General features: G+C 53.9%; 1 protein-coding gene across 1 annotated transcript in view; it reads left to right on the top strand.

The window, feature by feature from the left end:
- The window catches only part of LOC107117625 (serine/threonine-protein kinase NLK2-like), a 17,036-nt gene extending 16,605 nt beyond the window's left edge, over positions 1-431 (top strand). Inside the window, exon 10 of the mRNA XM_015419775.1 lies at positions 295-431. Within this exon, the coding sequence (XP_015275261.1) occupies positions 295-347 (53 nt within the window). The 3' untranslated portion in view covers positions 348-431. The remainder of the gene's footprint in view (positions 1-294) is intronic.
- The last annotated feature ends 239 nt before the right edge of the window (positions 432-670 follow it).

Below are 670 nucleotides of genomic sequence, written 5' to 3'. Positions count from 1 at the left end.
GCAGAAACTCATTAGGACTGGCTACATTAGGGGCGTGTGGCCTAACATGCAAAGGAGTTCCTGCTACAAAAAAGCCCTGGGTTTTGACAACAAACAAGGTAAACAGAATAAGAACCAAAGGGTGGGTTTGGCTGGATGACTGCACTTCTGGTAACACGGGGGTGTGGCCTAATATGCTAATGAGCTGTGATGTCATGGGTGTGGCCTAATATGCTAATGAGTTCCTGCTGTTGGCTATGAGTATGAGCACAAGGCAATGCTTCACTGATGGACGCCTCCCCTTTTCCCCCACAGCCCACCTTCTTTCTGATGAGCGCATGTTGTATTGTGTCCAGATGTGGCTCTGAGACAACCCGACTTCTTACCGCCTGCTTGCCACGATTTCAACCTCGGCACCCCCTTCGGGTGCCAGGATGCCTCCGCCTGCAGCTGCCCCCACACTGAACGAGTGTGGAACTTGCTTGTTGATCATGGCCAGCCTGGCTTTTGCAGCAGGCCTGTTCATCGTGATTTCGGGTATTCTTTGTGTGTGCCTTTTCCGTGGCTCCCTGCCTCCAGGAGCCAGGGGTGTGCCATCAGTGTGGAGGCAGGGGGGGAGTCTATGGATTGAGCCAACCAGGAACCGCAGAGAGCCAGATGTCCTCTCAAGACCATCAGACAGGGCCCCGCT

The sequence above is a fragment of the Gekko japonicus genome, unplaced genomic scaffold (assembly GCF_001447785.1).
Source record: "Gekko japonicus isolate JY-2015 unplaced genomic scaffold, Gekko_japonicus_V1.1 scaffold2049, whole genome shotgun sequence".
In the NCBI taxonomy this organism is placed as follows: Eukaryota; Metazoa; Chordata; class Lepidosauria; order Squamata; family Gekkonidae; genus Gekko; species Gekko japonicus.
The sequence above is the reverse complement of the archived record's forward strand: the minus strand, read 5'-3'. Positions and strand labels throughout refer to the sequence as shown.